The sequence below is a fragment of the Bubalus bubalis genome, chromosome 2, assembly GCF_019923935.1.
Source record: "Bubalus bubalis isolate 160015118507 breed Murrah chromosome 2, NDDB_SH_1, whole genome shotgun sequence".
Lineage (NCBI taxonomy): Eukaryota > Metazoa > Chordata > Mammalia > Artiodactyla > Bovidae > Bubalus > Bubalus bubalis.
In genome coordinates this window covers 90,626,170-90,651,917 of record NC_059158.1, presented here as the reverse complement: position 1 = coordinate 90,651,917, position 25,748 = coordinate 90,626,170, and the positions used below count along the sequence as shown (strand labels likewise).

The following is a 25,748-nucleotide window of genomic DNA, read 5'->3' as shown; positions in this document are numbered from 1 at the left end:
TTTGGCGAATTTATTTCATTTTTTTTTTTAAAGGGGAAGAATGAGAAAGTAAAAAATTGCAACAATCAAGATTATTATCCAAAAACCAACTTACCTCAGATTCACCAATGCCTATCTTTGGTCAGGAACAGCCGTATTAGTTCATTTTCAAGCAGTCCCTATATCATAAACGGTTTACTTAAAACTGAAAGCCTTTGACTAGGTATTTTCTATACTAACTAGTGGCAGACTCCTTTGAAAAGAACTTTACCAAGTTCAAGTGCTCCAACACAAGTCACAGAGCAGAAGCACGGCTACTCCACAGGGCTGTCTCATGCCTCCTTACATTTAACAAGCAGGGGACAAGCAGCAGCAGGTTTTCCAAGGTCCATATTCTTCTAGAACCACAGCGAACAAACCCACAAAGAAAGGGAAAAGAGAATTACCAACACACTCCAGCAGTGTGATCTGACGGGCCACTGTTCTCTGTACCAGAAAAGGAAGACCAGAGCCGCTTCCCGACGTACAAGAATGATCCAATAAATCCTGTAGTTCAAAACAAGGAGAAAGAGAAAGGATTGAGGGACCGCTTCCAGGTCAAAGCGTGCATCTGGGTGTAACTTGCATGGAGGCTGCAGTCCTGGACACGTGGCCCGTCGGTGTGCATGGAAAGCCCCACTGGATGAAGGACCGGTCTTATTCCTTAGGAAAACCTGAAGCTAGCCCCTTCCCTAATATGGGATCGGTTTTCCTGAGGGATCTTCCTGAGTAGTCCTTTCTTATACCCAGAGTTTTAGAATAAAATAGCTGAAGAAAGAAAATGAGTAGACCAAGTCGAAGATGTAAATTAAAAAGCCCAAAATACAGGGCTGAGCCCAAAGGAAAGCAGTAGACAGAAAGTGGAGCAAAAATAAAAGGTTTTCAAGTCCAAAGGCTGAGCACAGCTGGCCCTACTCTGCCCTGCTCATGATATCTATCAAGGGATGTACGTTAATTGACATGCCAGCTAAGGAACTCTAATAAGGAACAAACAAACTGGGAATGAGGAACAAACAACTCTCATGCAGTGGCCATGTGCATCCTCAAACTGGTACACGCAAGCAGAGAGAGGGACCAGGATGAAGGCTACCTTTAAGGTGGGCAAGGGACAAGAGTCACGAAAGTAATACCTCTCTGTCATTTCCTTTTTTAAAAAACAGTTGTCTACTCTTAAAATTTTTTTTAATTGATGAAAGATTCTTTAAATTCTATAGTGCTTTACAATTTTCAAAAGTTTCTCACACATGATTTCATATACTGTATGTCATTCTTGATGTCAATTACCCACAAAGCAGAGAGACAAAGAAATATAACTTCCATTAAAACATAAAACCATACCCCAAATCTGCTTCTGGGCTTCCCTTGTGGCTCATCTGGTAAAGAATCTGCCCGCAATGTGGGAGGCCCTGGGTTCAATCCCTGGGTTGGGAAGATCTCCTGGAGAAGGGAAAGGCTACCCAGTCCAGTATTCTGGCCTGGAGAATTCCATGGGCTATTATATAGTACATGGAGTTGCAAAGAGTCGGACACGACTGAGCGACTTTCACTTCACTTCACTTCCAATCTACTTTTAAAAATGAACACACTGCAAAAAAGATTCCCAATTAGTTCATTCATAAATTTTCCATTCTTACTTTCAGTGCAAGCCAAGAAGCAGACGCCTTTTTGAATCAGGAATGGATTTTCTATAATAAACAATACCGTGCCTATGGTGATTGTGGTAATGTTACAGCAATGCTGAGCTAACACTCCCCAAAGCTCCTCCCTTCCCAAACATTGTAGCTGGCCAGCTGAAGGAATACATTTCTTTGTTCAAATTTCGTCTTTTACCTAATCTGAGCACCACTATGAAATACTGTTGATCAGCAAAATCACCAAAATCTGAACATCCAAAGAAAGAAATTTAGAATTCTTAAAAGCCACAAAATAGATAATCAGCAAGAAATTGAATGTAGATGAAGTAGTTTCACATCTCCCTAACTCTCTCTTTTGCTGTTCACTTTTCTCTTTATTCATCCATTTTTTTGAGAGAATAATTTTGAAAATTAAACTGTGTTTTGTTTTAATAATGTGCAGTCCTGGTTCTAAGCCTAGTTCATAGACTTCAGGAGACAGGGGAAAAAGAAATATCAACCGAAGACTAACAAACATTACTTCAACTCTTGGATGCCAAGGCTTCTTTTTCAGTGCAGGGGAGCCGTTTAGCAAGGTACACATTGCTGAGTCATGTAAATGAGACTATCACTTAAATAAGCAACTCTGTAAACCAATAATGATGACTTGTTTCAAACAGCGTTGTTTACTATGTCATATCGTGATATACTGTCCTTTAACATGGCTGAGTGGAGAAGACTATCTTAGCATATGCTACCATTCTGCATTCAGAATTATAGAAGCCATTTAGATAGTAATTTAGACTAGAGGTTCCCAGCAGTGCCCAATGTGATTAGTTACATTAGCAATTCTAAGAAACAAAATTCTGACTACTAGATCTCATGCTTTTCCTAAAGTTTTATCAGGATTCAACCTTGTATCTTCCTTGCTACTAACTCAAAGAACTCATTTAGTCTGCCTTAAAATGCGAAATAAACTTCTACGTATACTTCTAAAGAAAAACTGGTTTTCTACTTTCTGAATGAAATGTCCTTATTCCCTCTCTTCCCAGTTTGATGTAGCAGAATTTAAACAGGTAGGGGAAAGAAAGCTAACCAAGGTTCCTTCCCCCTTTTTTTCATACAAAACTTGACTGTGGTCCAGCGATGGAGAAGGCGGTTGGATAGGCTAGTTCCCAGCCTGTATCAGCCATCAGGACGAGCTAGTTCCCAACCTGTATCAGCCACCATCAAATGTCTGCACAGCTGGCTAAGGGCAGTCGTCCCGGTGTAGCACCTGAGCTCCCAAGACTGGTGAGAGCAAGTCTTTTCCAGTAAAAACGCTTAACTGCAGAACCCCAAGTCACTTTTAGCTTTGTTATCTAGCAGAACAAGACTTAATTCAAGACAGTTTTAGGCAATGCACAGTCATGGCATTAAATAACACCGAATCACATTGAAAGCTGCCACCCTGACCATCTTCCAATTCATCAGTCAATGACAAGGAGAGCATCGATTTGGTATCAGCATGACTTTTAACATCTTTCTAATATTCACAGATCTTTGCCTTTTTAAAAGGGACCATCTGACTCAGCACAGTACCCCTGTAGAATGTTATTACTTTTCCCTTCAGCACTTGACGTAACCTATTCATAGCATGTGGTTCTCTTTCTCACTTAAAGCTTAAAGGTGCTTTAAAATTAACACTTGACAAACAATTTCAAAAAGTGATTAAAATGATGAAATCACATTTTAAACTGCAAAAAGAGTAACTTTAAAACATACAAATACAATGGTTTCTAACTCTGTGCAAGCCGCAGGCCGACGGTGAGCCAGAGAAATGCGGCTGATCTGAATGGTGTGTGCTGTACGTGTCAAATACACAACGGATTTTGAGATTTTATTTTTTAAAAAAAGAATGCAAAGTATCTCATTAATAATTCTTTATGATTATATACTGAAATGATTATTATGTTAACTAAGTCATGTTAAATATATTCTTAAAATTAATACCATCTGTGGGTTGTTTTTGTTTTTTTAACTTTTTTAAAGACAGCAAAGAGATCAAACCAGTCCATCCTGAAGGAAATCAACCCTGAATATTCATTGGAAGGACCGATGCTGAAGCTCCAATACTCTGGCCACCCGAGGCCAAGAGCCGATTCACTGGAAAAGACCCTCATGCTGGAAGAGACTGAGGGCAGGAGGAGAAGGGGGCAACAGAGGATGAGATGGTTGGATGGCATCACCAACTCAATGGACAGGAATTTGAGCAAACTCTGGGAGATGGTGAAGGACAGGGCGGCCTGACATCTACAATCCATGGGGTTGCAACGAGTCAGACACAAGTTAGTAACTGAACAGCAACAACAACTAGAAAATTTTAAATTACACGTGCCCCACATATTTCTATTGGACAGCACAGGCTTAACCAAAGGAGTGCCCTCCACAAGGGGGCAGCACAGGAGCACAAAAAGTGTAATGGCTGCTTTTTTGGGTGTCAGGTTTTAAAGTCTTGAATTACAGGGTGTTAAAATACTCTAGACAGGAAAGTGATTTTTAATATTAGGCAAAGGGTGCCTTTTTTTCTAAAAGCCCTATTATTGCTAAAAATAGAGTAACTGAGTACCATAAACTCCAACCCTGCCCTCCCACCATCAAAATTATAGGTGATCATTGTCTGTCCCTGTCCCTTTACTCCCAAAAGAAAAATAACTACCAAGATTCAACTAAAATAAATCCACTCACTCATTTAATGTAAATGTCTGTCTAAAATAAATGTTCTCACGTAGAGGAGACTAAACTCACATAAGCGTGCCAGCATATACTCGCTTAGAACGTAAGATTCCAGTAGTACGTGTGCAGACGGTCCAGTCACCAGTAACTTGCTTAGCATTTCATACTTGAAGTTACAAAGCATCTTCAGCCATCTCTGTCACGCTAGGGGTCCCCTGGAGCCCAAACTCACTGCTAAAGTGCTGTCTCCAACGTTGGTGGTGATGAGCCCTTCGATGGTGCCATATTCCACATCTCTGGGGTTGAGGCGTTCTTGATTGCGCCTTTTAAATTTTCGGAGAGCGACTCCCAATAGGCAGGCTAGAAGGCATACTGCGAACACTACAGACAAAATGATGAGGCCAACCTCCAAGTGGAAATTCTGTGTTCCAGGAAAAGATTTCCCTGGAGATGGGGGAGAGAAGAGTAATTGGCTATAGGATCATTGTTTTTAATGTTTAGCATAACCAATACCTAACAAGTAGCTCCGGATCCCGACCACATAGTTGTATAAGTCGCAAAGTGCTAAAACGAAAATACTTTATAACACCTGGCCAACAGCCCAGTCATTTAACCATTATTCATTTAGATACAATAGGATTTTGAAAAAATTCCACTGAGAACCAACTTAATGCATCTGTGTGAAAAGTGTTTGTAAAATATAAAGTATTATATAAGTCTGATACTATCCTTATTAAATTAAGATTTGATCTATAAGGATATTTTATCATCAAGCCCTTACAGACAGATATTATGCTGCAATATTCCTATGAGAAAGTGCTATCTGAGTTAAGACCAAATTATCCAATCTGTGGGCCTGCTCTTCAGTGTTACCTTGGATATCTATTGCTGTATTCTCATTGCTATTTTTACATCATGATTTATGCCTAGGAACCTATTCATTCAACTTTCTTTAACTCACTTATTCAACATTAATTCACTCACTTAAAACATTCACTCTTTGATTCACTCACTCACCTAATCACACAATGACACTCTGGCTCAGACATCATCACATCACCCATTCAAACATTTATGCGTTCATTCACCTAAACACTCACGTGTCACAGAGGCTTTCATTTTGTCTAGTGAGTTAAGTCAAAGTTTCTTACTTGGATAGTGCAGGTCATAGTTAAAAGATCCCAAAGCAATTATCACCTCTGAATTTCAGACTCCCTCCTAAGACATTATACAACCAAGCCCTGTTCTTCCCCACGAAGGTCTGATTCTTTCCATGTTCCTGGCCTCTTCAGTCATCCAATCTCAAGCTGAATTTCCTTTATAAATTTCTCTAAACTTTCCAAATCCAAATTAATCAACAACTTGGCACGTAATACTCCAAGGTACATGTCATTTGTAAGATAAAGTATAAAACTAATTATGTACAACATTAAATTATAAATATCATGCCTCCCTAATTAAATTAGAAATTCCTTAAGCAAATAAATTTTGTACTACAACTCTCATCTGGCAGGGTCTTCTGCAGATGAGAAACTTTTCATACTGTAGACATGATTTTTATGTGAATGCAGACATTTTTCATGGTCCATCCGCTCTATTAATTACAGTTTAACTCACAAAGTTTAAAAGTTTATTCCATCAAGTACCCTTTTTAGTTTTAACCATTTAATACAAAATCTCTCTTATTATTCAATCCTATTTGCTTATCAGACTTTAACCTTTCTATAGACCTTAAGGTCCTCACCATAATTTTTAAAATTATGAATTATGCAACATGATCTTATATCAGTTTTTTGTTTGTTTTTGTTTTCATTTTTCTGTCTCTCTCTCTTGCTAGTTAGCATTTCTGGCCTTGGATGCTCCTCATAATCTCTCCTATAGTTTGTTTCTTTTTTGTGTGAGTATAAGATTGATTAAGGACACCTATTAAAAATGTGCTATATATTAAGACAGTAAATTTGGCTTGAGCTGAATCTACAGACTAAGGTACATTAATATTTGTAGGGACTTTGAGATGCAGTTCAGGGCTCATTTTATGGGGAAACAGTTTCAGAAGAGGACTGAAGTCCATATTGACTATAATATGGAGAAGATTCCACATAACCTATAAGGTTGAGATGAAATCTCACCCAGCTTCAATTTGCAGTGACAGATCACTGGGCATCTGATACAGGAGAGTGGCTTTGTCTCCTTCCTCTTAAGGAGGAAGGTATTCCTCTCAGATACCAGAGCCTTATGTTCCATTTTCTTCCCTACATACTCAACATAGAGACAAGTACCTAATAAGCACAACTGTTTTAGAAATTATGATCTCATAGCTCCTTTCAGACAAAGGTATCAGGAGCTACTCACCTTATCATGACACCAAGAGACATCTGGTCTGCCAAATCGTCCCCATAGTAGATATCACTCTGCTCACTTTCCCTGATACGCCCATCCTCGTTATAGATTCCAAAAGGCCATGCCTTTCTCTTCCTCACTGGACCTAACTTTCTTGTCACCCATTGTGCAAAGAGTAGGAGGAAAGCCTTGTGGCTACTCACATTTTTAACCCACAAAGAACCAGGATAAGACTGACTAAAACCCTTGACCTAGAAATAGAAAAGTCCATGGGAACCTTTAGTAGGCAGCTGGGCCGTGATGTTCCTGTTACACCAGTCCCCTTGGCAGCACTCCACAGCCTGGCCAGGTGACGGCGGGGTCTTACAGGTCATCTTCCCCTGCTCGTAGACCTGGAAGCAGCCTTTCTGGTAGACGTGGAAGCCATCGTTTATGCTCAGCGAGGAAAAGCACTGCTGGCCTTCACAGTGGGCCTCATCCCCACAGGAGAGGCCTTCGCACACACACATGTAAAGCTTGGGGTTTACCTTGGGCTTCTCATCTGCAGAGTGGGGAGAGAAAGGAAGACGAACAAACAAAAATCACTGTGTGGGTTGTAACCCCATTGGGGGAATCACGCAGTCTCTCCAAGACCAATACAAACACATTAGCCAAACAGAAGAAAGTCAGGTGAAGCATCACCACTGGTCACGATCTCTCATCTGACCAACCACCAAATAATAATCACCTCTCAAGATATGAATGTGTTTCTCTAAGCTGGGTGTGCTTTTAGATCCTACTAGGCTGAAGAATGGTTATCATCTGTTACAGGCTTCGGAAAATGGACTTCTCCCATTGTGGCTTTCACGGTATCTTTGGTCTGGTGGGCTCTCATACCCCAGTTCTTGAATCAGAATGTTTTTACCAGAACATAATGCTCATTACTTTTATTTTTTGTAGAAGAGGTTCCTAGATACATGGCATCTGCTAACACCAGCTCCCGCCAGCTGCATACAGAACCCCGTAACTACTCACACAAGGGCAGCTGATGTTCCTGCCATCACCTGTCTGCTTCAGAAACACAACAGTACAGTAAGAGTTCACAAAGGTGCATGGTCTATAATTACATATCCATATTATCGATAGTTTCGCTTAGATGTCTAGATTACTTTTTCCGTAGGAGAACACTGAAGTTTTTACATTAATTACTATGGGAATGCATCACCGCTAAAACATTTTCAACTGGCAGAAAAAAAAAATTGGCACTAATTATTGAGGATGGAAGCACAAAAGGACAAAGGGAATAGAACAGTGTTTGAACAGTAAAGTAACAAGTGGGACTAAAGGAAAAGCCTACACAGGTTGGTCCAAGGCACAAGACAGATCATCAGTGAAGCATACCTCACCAGACCTCCTAATTGTCTCTTTCTGAAAACACTCATTTTCAGTTTGATCTTTCAAATCACTCTTTTCTTTCCTGTGTTAGAATAATTAGTTCAGACTTGCTGGTACCAACTGTTTCCACTAGTGGAGAAGGAAAGTGAAGACAGCAGATAAACAGCCAATTCCTGGAGGCCCCTGGTTAGTCTGCTGAGGCCCCTTTGACCAAAGTACTGTTCATATAGAGGGGTGGCGCCTTTCAAAACCCCCTGAAGGTCTGCAGCACACACAGACTGCCTTCCACTCCCTGAACCCTCTGTGGCAGCAGGTCAGCGAGAGAACGGCTTCCTTCTTAAAATAACAGGTCGGATGGCTGTGCTTTCAAGAGGAGACCTTAAGGTAAGGTCTTTGAAAATGTCAAGTTCATTTACACAGATTTGTGTGGGTATGTGTGGAGGTGTGGGTTATCTCAAAAAGAGAAAAGCGTTCTTCATCTTTCTTCTCCCCTCTTCAAAGCAGTGAAAAATAGTTCACTGCCCACTGTAATGTGGGTGCCTCGTCCCACAGAGTAAGCGCATACAGACACACAGACACAAGCTTTCTATTTATAATTGCCTTGCTAGGTCTTTTGAAAACCACAAGGGGCTCATCCAAGAGCAGAGACATGCCCGAAAGCAGAAAATCCAAAATAGCCGCTGACAGTGTATGTATGTCACCAGTCTCACCCCCAAGGAGCAAGAGCCCTCAGACATTTTTAATGAGCAATAACGCTAATGAGCCGAGGGGTAGTCTTTTATTTTTCCTTGCCTAGAGAAATCCAAGAGAAATTCCAGCACCAATCTATTTCTATGAGGATGAGAAACATATATATCTGTTGACATAATCCAGCAAAAAGTTTACTCTTGCCAAAAGCAAGTTGAAAGATAATATTTCTAGGGAGTCTAGACACGCTTGCCACTCTCGGATGGCACAAAGCTGTGCTGAGGGTTGCCAACTATGCTGCCCAGCAGGTGATGGCTCTCTGGAGGGAAATGGATAGGCGGGGTGAGGGGCAGAGTTAGCGGTGTCATACTGACTTGCGATCAGAGCTGAGAATTTAAAAGTGTATGTTGAAAAGCTGTTGAGTAATGTAATTTATGTAAATGTGAAACACAAATGTGTACTTTAAGACCCTAAATAATTTTTAAAGGTCATGGATATCCAAAAATACATAACTGAACACATTAAAGAGGTTGTATCTGTTGATGCTTGGTTGGGGAAGAGGGCTTGAAGGGGTAAAACGAAAATAACACAGGAGAGAAGCTGGCCACAGACTGATAATGAATAGAGGAGGATGAATCATTTACTTGCTACACGTAGGGTCTGCCAGGAACAACAACAACAACCCCAGGCCATAGAGGGCTCACTCATCACTGATTCTATGGAAACAGATGGTTCAGGGTACCAAAGAATTAATCGCACTTGGTGGTTCTAATAAAAAAAAAAAGTCAATTAAAAGAAATAAAGTAACGACAATAATAATTTCTCTAATGTGCCTTCAGAATGAACTTGGTTCTTAAAGTCAGAGCCCAAACTCTAGGAGCACAGGCACAAGATGTCTCCTGCCTTGCCAAGGTCTCTGGCTTTTGAAAGGACATGGGGATGGTCTGACAGATGTTTAAATTGACCTAGAGAATATTGCCAGAAGTGAGCAGCCTCAAGTACATACCACCTTTAGTAAGATTCAGCCCACTAGACCCAACCCTGCAGTGCATCCAGGCATAACTGGGTACAGATCTTAATCAGATTTTATCCTCTGGGGTCATATTCTAAGTTAAAAACCAAGGTTTTCAGATCTTCCCTGCCACAATCAGAAAAAAGGAAAAGAGAAGGAAGACAACTCTTAACTCTATGTAATAATTAACTCAGTCTCTGATATGGGACCATGAGTTCAGTTCAGCAGTTAGCAAATGGGAAAGTATAAAAACTCCACCAACTCTGCTTCCTATTTTGCTTTTCACCAACATTTACTTTTCTTAATTTGTGAATTCCCATATAACTGATTAGCAGAGCCCTTAGTGAATCAGTTTTTTTTATACAGCCAAATATAAAGACCTTAAATTCACAAGAATATAAGAATGACCCCATGCACCCACACACACATCTACACCAGACCCAAACATTAGTTAAACGCCACTTTGGCAATCTTACCCAACAGAGTAGATCAACCTAAGACACCCCAAGAGGATTTTCTGAGCCAGGATCACTAATTCAACAAAGCAGGTTACAAGCAAGGTAGTAGCATTTTCAGATCTTAATATTCACAATTCTAAGATGCACAGCAGGCCCCCAAATGCCTGTGCCTCGCTGTTTTCATCTTGTTAAAATTTAGGAATAACCGTGACATGTGTGGGCCTGGGATATCTTATTTGGGGTAGGCTGGTGGGGTGGGGAAGTGTGAGAATTATCACAAAGCCCTTTTTAGGGCCACAAACAAGGGTCTGTGGACCTCTAATCTCTCAGACTGAGATATAAATACACTACACATCAGGGAACACCGAGGAAGGATAATCACCTTCTGTGACTGATTTTCAACAGTCCAGCCAGGAAGCACCACATCTGATATGAAGCATTTTACACTTGCCTGTGCAAATAACTAGGAAGTGCCCTGGCAGAAGGCAGGCAGTCTACTCTACCTAATTGACGCTCATTTAAATAATTCAGTAATTGAAACGTCAAGCCAGAGGTATTCCCTCTGTGCAGAGCTCACCCACACTGTTTGTTCTAAAGGCACCTCCCAGCATTACTCAGTGTTATGGCTGGCACCCTGTGCCCTCTGGAGCCCCAGAACCAGGCCTGTGTGAACACACTGGCAGCCCACGTCTGGCTGGGAGCAGCAGGGAGTCCTCGGCGCCACCTGGAAGGATCTGGGGCTGGCTCTGCAACCACAGGCTCAGGCTGGGGATCCCAGGGGTTCACCAAGGCCGAATCTTTTAAGATTCTCCTTGTTCTGGGCAATACCCAGCTCACCATCTGGACACACCTACTCTCACAGCCTAATCCTGGACTGGCAGAGGAAGAGGCAGAGCAAAGAGCATCGCGGATTTTCTAAGACTGTCCACAGTTTGGGATGATCTTGCGCCTCAGAGTAAGAGGACCCACATTCATGTCTTAAGTGGGACTTGAGCAACCTATGCACATGATGAAGGGATTTCCACATTCTCCTGCCCACCTGCCCAGTCATGCGCTACAGAATGCTCTAAGGCATTTCAGTTGATGATCATTCTTAATGGTGCACAAAACCCCAGGTTTCCCACTGAAGTCTTTGACACAGAAGACAAATGAGAAAATGCTCCAAGTCAACCAGCCTGTAGCTGTGATCCCAGGAATCAGCAAAAGGAACAGCTGAATTTCTCATAAGCTCACCTCAGAGTGGCACAAACAACACTGTAATGATTAGACTACTGTCTATTAGACTATTGTCCAATATCTCAGAACTTTATAGGCTAAAAAAGGAACCCCAAACATCCGTGGACTTCTTCCAACAGTATAAACAGTTCATTCATTTGAAATGACAGCTTCTATTAGGCTCATAGATATGGGAGGCCTTCCATCAGCTCCTAATCCGAGAGTGCAGTATGGCACCTTTCCAGAATCTTCAGCATTTGAGATCTCTGGCATTAAACAAAGGCTTACGGAAGGATTTTGCAATGCCAGGTATCACTGCCAGCAAGCCTGCTCCTGAGACAGAAACACAAAGGTCTGTCCAGACTGCCTAGTGAAGGGCATTTGATGGTCTGGCAAGAAAGCAGGCTATATGCTTGGAAATAAAAGACACCCAGGTGCCTAAATGCTCTCATTATAAAACATCCACTTAGGGAACCCAAATCATTTTTTTTTTAAACCTGAACAGAGAAATTGATATTTCGTAAAGTTTTACAAGCCAAAAAGAAAATAGGAATAGGGGCAATTGAATAGGATCAAATATAAATTAGAATAATGACAATAAAAAACAATAGTAGGGTTTCCACAATTTTGAACTCACGATGCCTCCACTCTGAATGTGCCCTTTCTCCAGGGTTCCCTCACGGAGCTAATGGTGCCCCATTTCAGATCTACAAGCCTGACTCCATGACCCTCAAAATGGAGATACACAGGGAATTCCCAGCAGTTAGGACTCGGTGCTTCCACTGCTGGGGCCCAGCTTCAATCCTTGGTCAGGGAACTAAGATCCCACAAGCTGCGACCCTGTCTCCCTCAAAAACGGGGGGAGACACAGTGGTCCCCCTGCCCTGGCTGACCTGCGCTCCACCTTTCCAGCCTCACCTCTGATGCCCTTGGTTCTGGGAGGGGTTCCTCCTGCTTCGGGAGCCCAGGTCTGCTAGGTATGGAATTCCCCACCATGGGATGCTGGGCTTCCTTCCTGAGGACACTGCCCAACTCAGTCTGTGCCCATCTTCCCTTCAGATCTCATCTCATTCTCCTCAGAGGAGCCTTTGTTCACACCCCCAAGTGTAAAGCAGGAGCCCCTATCTACACGCACACACACGTGTCTGCACGGCTGTCCCACATCCAAGTCTCCCCTCCAGACTGTGCACCCCATGAGGGGAGGAGCTGAGCCCACTCAGCTCACCGTTAGGCTCCCCACAACTGCCTCAGCCCCTGGCGGGAGGACACGCCTGATGAACGTTGAGCTCCAGAATGAATTTTCTCTTCACAGACAGGATTTAGAGGTGGGAAGAGACATGATGCTGGTTTTCAGAGCAGACTGAGCCTATAAAGTCTTTAAATGTCAGCAGAGATCTTCAGGCAAGGCTTAGTCACCGAGCCAGCATGTCTGTGCAAACCCCTTCTCCCTGCAGGAGCTCGCCACAGCGTCACAGCTGCTCACCTACTCGGGCTTTCAAGTGTGGAAAATCGGTACTTTTTGTGGTATGGTAGGTTTTCTGTTTGCTTGTTTGTATGTGTTGGAAGAAAGAAGTAAAATGCAAGAGTTCTGAAAACAAGGAATTCTTTAATATATCAATAGAAGAGCAGGGCTTTTATGGGAGGTCCTTCCAGCCTCTATGATGCTATGGTGATCAGAATGATCAAAACAGAGTGCCCTGGCTCCAGCCAGTTTAGAGAGGTCTTGCAGGACTTGCCTGCTCAGCAGGGAAAGGATGAGCCTGGTCTCTGCTACCATTTTTCTCCTATCAGTGAAAATAATGGCATTTTCAGCAGGGAGTGAGGAAAAGTGAATTACATCATTTTCCCCTTCTTGCTCTGCTGAAGGTGATAAGGATTCCTAAGTCACCCTGCATTTGAACTGCTGAAGCTGGGGGGTGGGGGAGAGTTCCATCTGTTTATTTTGTGTCTGGGCTGACTCCTTGTCTCTGAAATAATCCCTGTAGATGAAGTCTACTGCAGCAGCCACACCTTTTATTTCAAAGCCAAAAACTCAGTCTGTGTTTAAATGACTAACAAGTTAAAGAGCATTGTGGGGTATTGACCTAAGACAATACTGGTCTGTCTCTTCCGTGATTTTTATGATTCTATGAACACAGCAAAGACTTAGCTTTAACATGTGTGCCATGTCTGTGAAGCAACTCCTTCACAGGGGAGAAATATGGGGGTCATTATTTAATCTTTCTTCACTTTGTCTCCAAACTTCTTGAATTGGCGCTTCATATAAACAAATGATTACCAGGCCTAATGGAAAGTACCTACTGAGGAATTCTTTCCAAGACAATATACCCCTACTCCACCCCATGTATTATTGACAATTCTTTCATCTAAGTGAAACTCCAGTTGTTGGGAGAGTAACAGAGAGGACCACAGGCTGAAGGAGGGGGAAGTGCACTGGGGAATTATAAACACTTCAGAGAAGTCATTTCTTGTTTAGATTCAGGAGATCCGGTGACGCGGTATCATCTATAGCATGTCTTAGGCTTGAAGCTCTGCTCACAACGTGGGAAGAGATGTTCCTGACTCATTTGGGTTGTCTCCACCACCCCTTAGGATATCTGGGGAGTGCATGGCTGCTCCAGCGAGGGTTTCCTACACAGGCTCTATACTGAAAATATACTGCATGGGACCAGACGGCAAAGAAGGGCCAACAGAGCTCCTGCTTCTGTTCCCCTCCAGAGCCCATGACCTTCTTCTCTGGGAATCAGGGACAGAGCCTCCAAGGTCACCAATCTCTGCTTACCATCAGCCAGCCGCCACCGCACCTCCCCCACTCCCTTTCCGGAAGCTTTCAAACCACAGAGATAAACCCTTCAAAAGATGGGCATCGCTCCAGTTTGTTAACAACAGTCTTAGACTGCCAGCCTCTAGGTATCGTGACACCCAGAGCTCAAGGCAAAAACATCTAGAAGTAGTTAAATCCAGCTAAATTCCTCCTCTCAAGCTCCCTAACCTATCTCATCCCAGAGAAAAGCAGAGATGAGATATTTTCTAGACTCTCTTCTTTCCAGCCCAAATGAAGCCAAAGAGATCAAAATACCCAAGGGGGAAAAAGCCGGGGCATAGCCCAAACCTCTGACATTGCTGCTTTCCTGTCCCCCAATTTTCCAATCACGTCCCAAGGTCCTGTAGGTTCACAACTCCATGGAAGGTCAAAGAAAGAAGGAATCCCATGACTACAAGCTTTGTGCATCTGTATTATAATGTGATCTTTGCTTTGCCTATCTTTATTATCCCAAGTCTAAAATTGAATACAGTCCACAAGAATTCATGAACTCCTAAATTCAACACACTTAAGACTGGCTTCCTCATCATAGACTGAAGATCCTACAAGTCACCATGAAAAAAGCTGAGTGTGGGTCATTTTCAGTTTACTGTTTCTGCCAAGCCCACAGAAAGGCTCCTCCAGGTGCCTACACTCTAGGTGGAAACAGAAAGCCTTTCTTCAGAGTGCTGTGAACCAGAACTGGCTTTTCAAACACACATTCCACACCCCTCACCGCCCCTCTCCCCAGCTCTGTGGCATAGCACGCCATTCCCAACTTCCATGATAATCTTGGACCTTGGCAGGAGAAAGGCAGCTAAATCCGAGATGTGTCACGAGGCCACTGGCTGGGGAGCAAGAAAATCTAAACACAAACCAAGGCAAGAGCAACCGGCCAGGGTTTCTGCAGAGTCCCTTTGGCTCCCATGGCTGCAGAGCACCAACAGCCTAAAGATAACCCATGTCTCTAAGAAGGGGCACTTTTAAATAGTAGCTTTAGTACTACCAGTCACTTTAGAAGTTTTTCCTTTCAGAGCCTGCTTCCATCCACACCGGCGTGCCAAGCCTGCCCAATGATGGCAAGCCCGCAGCAGAGATGAAAGCCCAGAAGGAAATGGAAAGAGTCCCAAAGGGAAACAGACAGCTCCTAACATGCTGGGATGGTATTCTGTGCCCACACTTGGACTGCTGAGAAAGAATAATCTAGCAAAGAGACACCTTGTATAAGTGATCCATTGACGGTCACGGGGGATTAATGAGCACGTAAAAAATAAAGCAAAATAGTTTAACTCAATGTCTCCCGCTTTCTCAAACTGTGGCAGAGCACACCATGATGGCTGCTGTCCAGGGTTTTTTTAGGAAAGCCTTTCCCTCCAAGAGGAAACACAGCCTCTCCATTTGTCAGACCCCGTGTGGCTGAGCAAGCAGAAGTGTGTGGCGTCTTCAGCACATACCGTCCATACGCAGTCACGGTGGCCACTCGCTAACCACAATAGTGCCCAGTGGAACCGCTCGGAAGAGCCTGCTCCTTTTTTGTTTCCTTTGAAGCCAGGGCCAAAGTTCCCAAGATCTTCCTAAGAACCACTGAGATCCACTCAGCCCTTCACCTTAGCCAGCAGCGGAGCCCACGCTGTCCTAAATGGCAGTCGGCCCGGGGCTGGTGTACAAAGGACAGGTGCATAGTGGGCTATTTTCAGCTGCTATCAGCTCAATCACGAGCCGCACATGCTCAGTAGGCAGGCAAGTTTTGGTTGCCTTTCCAACTCTGGGCAGCCAAGACACACACCTTTCACAGCTGCCAGGGCAACCAGCAGCCTGGTCCTCCTCCCAAGACGGGAGCAATGAAAACAGTGTGACCTGGCCAGCCACCATGCCAGCCAGCCAGCCAGCCAGCAAGCTGCACCTCTCATGTCCCTGCCCGGGTTATTCTGAGCTGGGCTTACTGACACTCCATGGCAACACAGGAACAAAGGGCCAGCTAGAGAGGGATTTAAATATCTCACAAAAGTCGCTAGAAAAGTCAGCAGCTCAGCCTTCTGTCTCCATAATAAAAGTAGCGGTGGAATTATTGTTAGATTATTGTCGTTTGCTGCTGTTGTTAGAATTTGTGCACTGCCTACCACAAAGGTCTTCTCTCGGAACTAAGGGTTTTGTTTTTGTTTTGTTTTTGTTTTGTTGGCCACTATCGAGTTGCTATAGTTGGGATGCCTTTGAAAAGGCAGCACGTGGGCCTGTCTGCCCAAACCCTGCGGGAGGACTAGTTGTTCCCTGTCCCTTCACCTCTCATCTTGCTGTATGTAGCCTGTGATCCACTTCTATCACACAGTTCCTTCAAAACACACAAATTGTGCCTAATTAATCTTTCAGTGGGCTTCCCAGGTGGCTCAGTAGCAAAGAATACACTGGCCAATGCAGGAGACACGGGTTCAATCTCTGGGTCAGGGAGATCCCCTGGAGAAGGAAATGGCTGTCCACTCCAGTATTCTTGCCTGGAAAATCCCATGGACAGAGGAGTCTGCTGCGCTATATAGTTCAATAGGGCTGCTGCTGCTGCTAAGTCACTTCAGTTGTGTCCGACTCTGTGCGACCCCATAGATGGCAGCGAGTCAGACACGGCATAGCAACTAAACAACAATCCTTCAATAGCTCTCAGTGCCCTCAAGATCCAAAGCAAACACCTCATGCACAAGGCCCTGCCAGGCTACTTAAGCCCTCAACTCCCAACCCGAATGCCTTCTTCAAGCTGCTCTGCCCTGCTGGACCCCCTAGGCAGAGTCTCCCATCTACCCACTTCTCTGGACTTGGCCCTTCCCCTGTTTAAAAGTCCTCCTCAGTTCTTCCTTTGCTGGTCTAATGCCTGTCCATCCTTCCAAACCCAGCCTCCCTGGACCGCTGTCTCCAGCCCCAGCCCCATGTGCCATGTAGAATCTTCCTGCTGACACCCCAGTATGGCGCTGTAACCTGTGTCTCCTCCATCTCGACTTTGACTCTTCGACAGCAGGAACCCCTTTCCAGGTATGCTGACATCACCAGTACGGATCCTTGGCCTCATGCTGATCAATCAGCTAAAAGAATGTTAAGACTGGTTCTCTTTTCCCAAACTTGGAATAAATTCTTTGAAAGGATATGCTTTCCTGTCCTGTCCCCAATCCAGATCAGTTTCTTGGTCGCTTATAATATTATCTTTTTTATATTATGATAATTATGCATTTTGTCAAATACTCATTGAGCACCAACTATGTGCTGGGCACTGTCTCAGACACTAGAGAGAAAACAAAGACCACGCCAAGTCCCGACCTCTCTCACCCTAGAGCTCACTTTGCACGGATGGCCCCTCACCACCACTCTGTTACTGTCCCACATGGCACTGCAGATAATGGCTCTTAACAGGTAAGATAACCCACATTCAGAAACACAGTAAAAAGGAAGAAGATGGCTCATGACAGTGTTTGATGCTCTTCTGAGAAAGTCCTGATTCCTATGCAGGCCAAGAGTCTTCCTTTCAGAAGGCACTCTGACTAGGAATACCGTTTAATGACCAAAAATTACCTGGCTGCTGCTGCTAAGTCAGTTCAGTCGTGTCCGACTCTGTGCAACCCCATAGACGGCAAGCCCACCAGGCTCCCCCGTCCCTGGGATTCTCCAGGCAAGAACACTGGAGTGGGTTGCCATTTCCTTCTCCAATGCATGAAAGTGAAAAGGGAAAGTGAAGTTGCTCAGTCGTGTCCGACTCTTAGCGACCCCATGGACTGCAGCCTACCAGGGTCCTCCGTCCATGGGATTTTCCAGGCAAGAGTACTAGAGTGGGTTGCCATCGCCTTCTCCGAAAATTACCCTAAACCTTAGCAAAACTGACTGTTTGAAGCTCATGAAATAAGAAATGATGTGAAAGATAAACAGAAGCCATGAGTGTTTAACTCTACATGGCATTCTGCAGCATTATATATTTCACAGGAGTCAAAGTTTGAACTGGACTATTTGTTTTGCTTTCTCTATTTTTTACAACTTTCCTAAATGGGTCTGATTTATTATTATTATTTGGAGGGGAGGATTTTGTATTGGCTTGGTGTCAATATCAGAATTCAGAAAATAAACCAATTCAGCAAATAATAAATAAAAGAGGCTACTTCCTGCTCCAAGTCACCATTTGAATAAAAAAATATAGGTAGGGGTTTTTGTTTTTGCTTTAAGGTGTACTTTACCACCCCCTTCCAAGAGGAACTTCTCATTCTCCCTCCTGTTCCTTCTTTCCTTCCCACAGCCCACAAATATACATATCCTCAGAAAGTCCATGCTCCACTCTAACCCATAACAAAGAATTAGATGCAGCATTGTGGAGGATCTAGGAAACACCCAGCTCCGCAGAGCTCAGATTCAGCTGATTAGAATCAGGCAGCAGCTGTTCCAGTGTTACCACCAGGGCTGAGAAGGCACAAATGCAAACTTCCCTCTTCCTGTCAAATCACTGGCTTGCAGAGAGCGAATGGCAGGCTACATACAGTTGTAAAATAATAATAATAATAAAAGGTCTGGAGCAACCCTGTTGGAGACTGTCTGGGTTAGCTGTCAGAGTTCTCACCTGAGGGCAGCAAGGACATCCGAGCAATAAGAGCTCTTGGGAGCAGAGGGGAGCTGTCTTTCTTAAACTGTGGGTTATGACCCATTCTGGGTAGGCAAATTGATTTAGCAGTTCAAGAGAAGGTTTCTTTCTGTCTAAATGAAATAAAACTAAATAGAATAAAAAAGAGAAGAAACAGGAGTACATTAAACATAGAGTGATAGGTCTTTCATGAAATTTTCTTTTCAGATGAGTGTGAGTCCTACTCCATGATGTTTCTAAATGCAGGTGCACTGGGTCCAACTCTAAAGTGTTTCTTACCGTGAGTCAGAGAAGATCTTGAAGGTTGCCCCGCCCTGCGTCTTACACTATCTTGGAATCGACATGAGTTCTGAGTAATTATGACTATTGCATATAACCATTATCAGGGGAAGTTGCCTGAGGTCATGCTAGATGGCAGAGGGAGGTTTCTCAGCAGTATTTGGAGAGTTACAAATTAATTTTTTTTTAATTTTTAATTTTTTACTGAAGTGTGGTTTCTGGTCCAGCAAAGTGATTCAGTTATACATACATGTATATGCTTTCTCACATTCTTTTCCACTATGGTTTGTTACAGGACACTGAATATAATAATTCCCTGTGCTAGACAGTAGGACCTTGTTTATCTAATTTTATATATAGTAGTTTGTATCTGCTAATCCCAAACTCCTATTTATCTCTCTACGCCCTTTCCCCTTACAAATTAATTTTTTAACGTGTTTTGTTTTCCTTGGTGTTTACTTTTCAAAAGCAAAAAATAGCACACATTCCTACCAATCTCCTGCTTCCCCAGTTTTTCCATAGGGAGGAGAGGGCATCCATGTTCTTACCCCTTGAGACCGAGCTCTGTAAGAGAGAAGGGTGGAAACTGTTGCGCTGCCCACTCACTGCTGACCACAGGAAACCATTTAATGAGCTAGGGCCTTGGATTTGCTTTCCCATCTGTTCAATATTTGACTCTGATTGAATTTTCAAGTCCGTTCTGCACCCTACCACTAACTTCTTTCATATAAATGCATTGAATATGAGCATTTTATAATGTTCACTAGAAAAAAAAAAATTGGATGTGGCTTTAGTTTAACTACATACAGCTGAAACAAACATTCCCCAGGAAGGAAAAGCTGAAAGGAAGCTTTGTCACAGCTCACCTTGCATCAATAATACACTCACTCTGGTAGGTGAGAAAATGTGACAGTAAAGAATCAGTACCTTGAGCGTGCACAGCTTCATCTGATATTTACATTTTAGGTCCTCATGACTAACAGCTCAGTGCATCTCATCTCTCTTCCCAACAAATCACTCATACGATGATGTGTTAAAAAAAAAGAAAAAGATTTTATTCTGAACAAAAGGAATAAATTATAGTAATGAGAAATGAGAGCAACAAATTTAATACGGAGACATTTCTCTTACATTCATTCACCCCTTCACGAACTTCCTGCACTCTCAATAATGAGAAATTCAAAGAAAGGCTTATTCTATTCTTCACCCCCAGTGGCAAAGAGGGGCACCTTTGTCGACCCTAACAAAAAGTCTATTGAAGTGATCTCCTTCCTTCCCTCATTGGGTAATTGGGCTGGAAAGTCTGAGTAGTGATGGCTTTGGAAATTCTAAAATCAAGTCAACCCAGAAAATAATTTAGTACTTAGCAATCTTCTCCAGGACAGGCCAGAATCTCTCACGGCAACAAAACTTGCTATAATAAAATCTAACTACGGCTTGCAAATATAATAAAATGTGGGTCATCTTAGCTTTGAAATATTTTTGAAGAAGCAGTATGGTATTCCACTCTAAGTTATTTGTGTCACGCTCATCCCTGCAGAAGCTCATGGAGACAAAGGTAAAACCAAACAAGGAGTTTCTGGGGCAAAAATGGACTTCTCCCGGGTGGCATGATAGCAGTATTAGAGCATGATTAGTCTTATTAATGGGAAGGAAAAGGAAGGATATACGGGTAATTAGGACTCAAGTGCTCTTCTCTGTGAGAGCAAATAAAACTCTTCCTGCAGCTGGAGTTGTATATGTAATGAATGTGAAAAATGCATACTAGTATGAGAGAGAAATAAAAAACACAGACCCAGGTAAAAGGAACTCATCATTCACTATTATGAGCTCTCAAGTCAGCCTGTCATATAGGCTGGATTGAGCTGGTTCCAGTATGTGCCGGATACAATGTCAGCAGATGTAGCTAATTTAGGGTACCAAAAAATGCAAAATTCTGAAGAAGACTGATAATGACAAACTCTTGAACACTATTCCTCAAAGTATGCGTGAGTGCTAAGCAGCTTTTGTTGTGTCTGGCTCTTTGTGACTCCATGGACTGTAGCCCACCAAGCCCCTCTGTCCATGGGATTCTCCAGGCAAGAATACTGGAGCGGGTTACCACACCTTCCTCCAGAGGATCTTTCTGACCCAGGGATTGAACTTAGGTCTCCCCCACATTGCCGCCACCAGGGAAGCCCTGTTCAAGCTGTATAATCTTAAGCAATAGTCTAGATTAATTCAAAAGCACATTCCCACTAACCTATTTCATTAGGGTAATGGTAAGGATTATGGGAAAATAATATATATAAAACAGCCTAACATCTGACACATACTAACCACTCAATAAATAGTACCTATGAATCATTTAAAAAGTGTGGTTATAGTAAGTATTTTCCAGACTCATGAGGTCTTTTTGTCCCCAGAGTATTTAGGATTCCATAGAAATTGTAAATGTTCTAAAGCAGGGGTCCCCAACCTCTGGGATCTAATGTCTGAAGATCTGAAGTGGAGCTGATGAAATAACAATTGAAATAAAGTGCACAATAGATGGAACGTGCCTGAATCGTCTTGACACCATCCTCACCCCACCTCAACACCGTCTGTGGGAAAACTGTCTTCCACGAAAGTGGTCCCTGGTGCCAAAAAAGGTTGGGGACCAAGTCAAACTGTGCCAAAATCACTGTTTGGGACCTGTTATTTAAAATGTTATCACTATATCTAATCAGTGTTTAACAAACATTTGGGAGTATTTTGGTAGAATAAAGGAAAGAACCTTTGTTTCTTCTATTTGTTTTTAGTAGACTAAAAGGAGTACAATACCCAACAACATATATTAGAATTTTATTTTATGCACCAAGAATGCCATCTAGCTCCACTGAAGCCCAATTAATATGGTGCCACAGCTACTCTAATACAAACATCAAACATGGGTCCATTTCCTTGGTCATCTAAAACCCTGCATGAGACAATCTATGAGGCTCATGTAGTTATCTTCCCTATTATTTACCTCTTTCAGTTAAGTATTTTGTACTTAACATTTACTTTATGACTAATGTTGAGTATATTAGAGTGTATTACAATTAAGGGTTCTCAGTGGTGTTTTAAAAACTTTTTCTAGTAAACATGCAAAAACAAAGAATCTTTTCATAGAATATGCTGTTGATAGTTAACAAGGAGTTGAGTCATAGAAGGAAGACAAGACTAATATGATTAGAGCACTCTAGGTTATAGCTGGATATTGTTTTTTTTTTAAAAAAAAGCTATTGTAACTAAAGGATGATGTGTTTTTTCCATACTTATAAACATCCTAGTGGTGGTGTTATATTCAATAGCAAAACCTTAGTGGCATCCATTTCCATTTCAGCCAGACTAACGCATTTCATTACAGATCTTCACTGTGGTAATAAGAGGTCATTTGCTTGATTCTTTGGGCAGCTTAAGAGCTTAAAGCAGGAAAAAACAACCAATGGCTGAATTGCTAATACTTTTTCATAAAGGCCCTTTTCACTTCCTCTTCCCCCATTCGTTCTCCACTTCTTCTCTATTCATACTACATTTCTACCTCAATTTCTTTTCCACTCTCTTTTTTTTCTATTGTGCCTACACCATGAGTCCAACCAGGACAGCGCATGAAATTTGAAGGACTGCCCTACCATACTGTGTATCTAGAGAAGCACATGGAATTTGGAGGGATTTCATTTCACAATGGTCTTTACTTTTTTGTTTTATTATGATCATATTGTATAGCCACAAAAAAAGGGAAAATCTGAGCAACTTGCCTTTTGTCTCTAGCCATTATCAAGTGTCCTCTGGGGGATAAAATAAACTCCTCAGCTGAGAACTACGGTTAACCCATCAAATGTTCCCAGTCCATTTCTTCTCATTCCTCATTCCTTCAACCTAAGACCATTCAACCTATCTTCTAGTTAATATACCTTCTACTCCTTTAAACTTCCATGCAGGATCCTTATTTCATATCTTTTTGGTGCTAATTTAAATGACTGCAATATTATTGGACTCTGTTAAACAACACTGCTTAGAGTGGGATACAGACTTTTGATACCTAAATTGGTTGACAACAGTGCTTTCCAACGGAGAAGGCAATGGCACCCACTCCAGTACTCTTGCCTGGAAAATCCCATGGATGGAGGAGCCTGGTGGGCGGCAGTCCATGGGGTCGCTGAGGGTCAGACACGACTGAGCAACTTCACTTTCCCTTTTCACTTTCATGCATTGGAGAAGGAAATGGCAACCCGCTGCAGTGTTCTTGCCTGGGGAATCCCAGGGACGGGGAAGCCTGGTGGGCTGCCGTCTATGGGGTCGCACAGAGTCAGACACGACTGAAGCGACTTAGCAGCAGCAGCAGCAGCAGTGCTTTCCAACAGAAACATAGTAGGAACTACTTTATGTAACTGTAAATTTTCATAGTTGTAAAAAGGAACAGATAAAATTCACATTTTTACTGTCTTCAAAACCCAGTGTGTCTTTATACTTAACAGCACATCTCAATTTGTATTAGCTGCAATGAGAGTGCTCAGTAGCTACATATGGCTAGCTCCCAGACAGGACAATGCAGATCTATAATATATGTCAATGAATATGGGAAGGAAGCAGGAACAGATCAAATATTATGATGCTTTTGAACTTTGGTGTTGGAGAAGACTCTTGAGGGTCCCTTGGACTGCAAGGAGATCCAACCAGTCCATTCTGAAGGAAATCAGCCCTGGGATTTCTTTGGAAGGAATGATGCTGAAGCTGAAACTGCAGTACTTTGGCCACCTCATGCAAAGAGTTGACTCATTGGAAAAGACTCTGATGCTGGGAGGGATTGGGGGCAAGAGGAGAAGGGGACGACAGAGGATGAGATGGCTGGATGGCATCACTGACTCGATGGAAGTGAGTCTGAGTGAACTCTGGGAGTTGGTGATGGACAGGGAGGCCTGGCGTGCTGCGATTCAAGGGGTCGCAAAGAGTCGGACACGACTGAGCAACTGGACTGAACTGAACTGAACATATAACAAAATAAGCTTCTAGTATATCAAGTTCTGTTTTTCCACAGTGTTGGCTATACTAACTCGTCATATTATATGCCTCCTTGGAAACTTATCAAATGTATAAAGCCGATCACTATACCCCCAAGAGCCTGTAACAGACACATAAGACTTTCTGGCCTATCTGCAGACACATAAGACTTTCTGGCCTATCTGATCACAAGGCTGAGATTCACACCATAAGCACCACTTTTCATGGAGCAACCCTTTTAAAATCAAGTTCAAACTGCTCAATGCACAATAAAATATAGTTCATTTATATATCTAGGAAGATTTATACCAACATGCTAAAAGCAATTACATGTAAGTGCAGGGAATTATAGGCAGCTTTTATTTTCTTTTTCTCTTGATTATCTCTTTTGTGGACTCTGCATGGGCAGTATCATCCTTAAGTAGCCTTTTACAAATGGGGAGAAGAGAAGATAGAACGAGTAAAGCCCACAGATACCAAAGCATTTTGCCCGTGTAATCTCACACAACTAAGTTACCTGTGCCCCTTTAGGGTCTCACTGTTCCACTAAGCATTCATTCACATGAAAACTCTTTGTATAATTAATTGAACTTAATACCTAACACTTTTATTCATAAAAATATAAAGTATGTCTTACACTGTCTTAATGTATATGAAATTTACTCAAAATACAGCCACTGTGTCAAAGGACAAATAGTCCCTGTTTTGATTCTACCAAAATTTGTTCACCAATTCAGAAAATTCAATCACTGCAGGCAAGATCACTTGTGCTAATTAAATCACCAATATAATAAATTCACTAGTACCAATAAGAATACAAACATTTATATACACACACACATATATATTAATCTTTGATGTCTTAGAAAACAGAAAAGATACCAATACATTTTCTGTTTTCTAAGACATCAAAGATTAATACATATGTGTGTACATAAATGTTTGTATTCTTATACAAACATCTGTTACTTCATTATATCTTATAGTGCACTCATATCCAACTATACTATATTACATTTGCCTATAAATACCATTTTAATTATATGGCATAGTTAATTACATATTATTTTAAGAGAATTTTCTATTTCAGATAAGGACTTACACTGAATTTTTAAAACTTACATTTATAAGAAAGGTACGGTATGTATAAGAATTACATTTTAAGAAAATCAAGGGGCATTATCAAATATATATTATAAAAAGGGGGTGTTCACATGCCCCAAAAAATCTAGACACAGAACTTATACCCCCCTCATAAAAAGTATTCAATTAATATTAATAGATCACAGACCTAACTGTAACATATGAACACTATAAACTCCTATTAATAATGCAGAAAATCTAGATGACCGCATTGAGTAAAGCAATAACTTTTTAGAAGTATGATCCATGAAAGAAACAATTAATAAGCTGGACTCCATTAAAATTAAAAACTTCTGCACTGTGAAAGATAATGTCAAAAGAATGACAAGACAAACCACAGACTGGGAGAAAACATATACCATATTTGATAAAGGACTGTTATCCAAAACATGCAAAGAGCTCTAAAAATTAAACAATAAGAAAACAAACAACCCAATTGGAAAATGGGCCAAAGACCTTAAAGACACTTAAATAAAGATATACAGAT

At 42.1% G+C, this 25,748-nt stretch overlaps 1 protein-coding gene and 1 long non-coding RNA gene across 3 annotated transcripts in view; one reads left to right on the top strand and one right to left on the bottom strand.

The window, feature by feature from the left end:
* Window positions 1–25,748, bottom strand: part of ACVR1 (activin A receptor type 1) — a 130,793-nt gene that overhangs the window by 26,927 nt on the left and 78,118 nt on the right. For both annotated transcript variants that reach the window (XM_025276330.3, XM_025276337.3), the window contains 3 exons: window positions 6,964–7,227; window positions 4,579–4,790; window positions 426–525 (listed from right to left, as the gene is read on the bottom strand). In XM_025276330.3, coding sequence (XP_025132115.1) covers window positions 426–525; window positions 4,579–4,790; window positions 6,964–7,227 — 576 coding nt within the window. The remainder of the gene's footprint in view (window positions 1–425; window positions 526–4,578; window positions 4,791–6,963; window positions 7,228–25,748) is intronic.
* LOC123331372 lies at window positions 12,823–15,524 on the top strand. The gene is made up of 2 exons (XR_006547967.2): window positions 12,823–12,961; window positions 15,270–15,524. It is a non-coding gene; the product is annotated as an uncharacterized LOC123331372 (long non-coding RNA).